The sequence below is a fragment of the Oryzias melastigma genome, linkage group LG24 (assembly GCF_002922805.2).
Source record: "Oryzias melastigma strain HK-1 linkage group LG24, ASM292280v2, whole genome shotgun sequence".
Taxonomy (NCBI): domain Eukaryota; kingdom Metazoa; phylum Chordata; class Actinopteri; order Beloniformes; family Adrianichthyidae; genus Oryzias; species Oryzias melastigma.
In genome coordinates, this window is record NC_050535.1 from 1404854 (window position 1) to 1406454 (window position 1601).

The window sequence follows — 1601 nt, forward strand, 5'->3', positions numbered from 1 at the left end:
CTTCAAATGAAAATAAAATATCTTTACTTGGTAAGAATCAATCACAGGACTAAATATCGCGATATATCACAATATCCATATTTTGGCACACCCTTCTGATGACCCTGATGAATCGATGAACTGATTTAGGAAATCATTGGTGATACTATTGTGAAGCATACTCACTGTTTCTTTAAACACGTCATCGGACAAACATTGTTGGCTTTAAAGTTGTGGATCACCGACCTCAAACCTTCGATCCATTTCTGTAAGAAAGTAGGAGACACCAAACCCTGAGTGATCGGAGCGGCTCAGATCTGATGCAAAAGTCGACCCTGTGGGACACCTGCATCCATAGAAGCTCCTCTGTTTTGAATTCAGTTAGTTCTCAAATAGTTTCTCTAATTTGCAATCATCTCTGATCTCAGATTATAATATGTAAATAAAGTTGAGATCAAATGTGACTAAAGCAAACCACATGAATGATCCAAATTCTTCTTTTACTGCATTTTGTTTTGCAGAATCATTCCAGGAAATTAAACTTCAAGCATCATCTGTCCTGCAATTAATTAGAATTAGATTTTTTTTAAATGTGATATTCTGAGCAAAAAAAAAGAGACAAAAAACATGAATCACTTGACTTAAATCTGGGTAATCTAATCAATTACTTTGATTTTTGCTGCACATGCTCTGCAGAGTGTTCCAAGGTAACATATTTTTGGTTAAATATCATTTTTTTAATCCCTTTTCTAAGTATTTTGAGTATAAAAACACATTTACTAGTGATCGAGATATAGGAGTAATTTTCCCAAATAAACTGTATTGGACACGGTTCTGTATCTTTAACTCTATAGATGAAAGAATGACTCATTTGACGGTGAAATGTACCGTCCTGCAGAACTGAAAGGCCTCGGCTCATGAAGGCAAACATCAGATCAAGGTTAGGAGTTGGCAGACCTGTCTGTCTGTTTAGTCTGTTTTTTACAAAAATATTTATGGTTAACTAAATCTTAGTCCCTGACTGCTGCTGAAGACCAGATTGTTTTAACATTTCTGCGCCTTTGAGAGAAAATTCGACCCTCGCCACATGTGGGAAAACTTGCTAAAATTTCCACACATTTAGCAGCAAAAATGAATTTTGGGCAAAGTGAATAAAAAAAAATCCACTAATGAAACTAAAACACAAGTGTTAGAGGGAAGTTTTGAAATGATTATGGGATGCCCACACGGCCCACGGCTCAGCGCCCATCTTGTGGCAAAGTTTGAGATTTGCTGATTTTTACGGTTTCCTGCTTAAACTTTTGTTTCAGAAATATAAACAAAATTTCACACACATGTGGACAGCTTTAGTCTACAACCACCACAGAAGTTTCGTTGACTTTTGACCTTGAAAAGAGGGCGCCATCTTCAATTTTCCAAAAGAAAACCTTTAGCACCAGCTACAAATGGAAACTCGTCTTAGGGATTTCCATCAATCGTCTCCTAACTTCACGGACATAATTGGGAAGCTACTGACGAAAAAATGTTTTAATTAAAAGTTGTAGATTTTAAACGGCGTGGCGAGCTCACAAAAGTGGCGTTCTCCTACTACTCGCACATTATTTACCAGAAAATAATGAAAA

The 1601-nt window shown here is 36.5% G+C and overlaps 1 protein-coding gene across 1 annotated transcript in view; it reads right to left on the minus strand.

Annotated features, from left to right (window-relative positions):
- LOC112158337 (1-phosphatidylinositol 4,5-bisphosphate phosphodiesterase beta-4) overlaps positions 1-1601 on the minus strand; it is a gene marked incomplete in the record, with an annotated part of 71632 nt that overhangs the window by 22255 nt on the left and 47776 nt on the right. Inside the window, 1 exon segment of the mRNA XM_024291638.2 lies at positions 166-245. Within this exon segment, the coding sequence (XP_024147406.1) occupies positions 166-245 (80 nt within the window).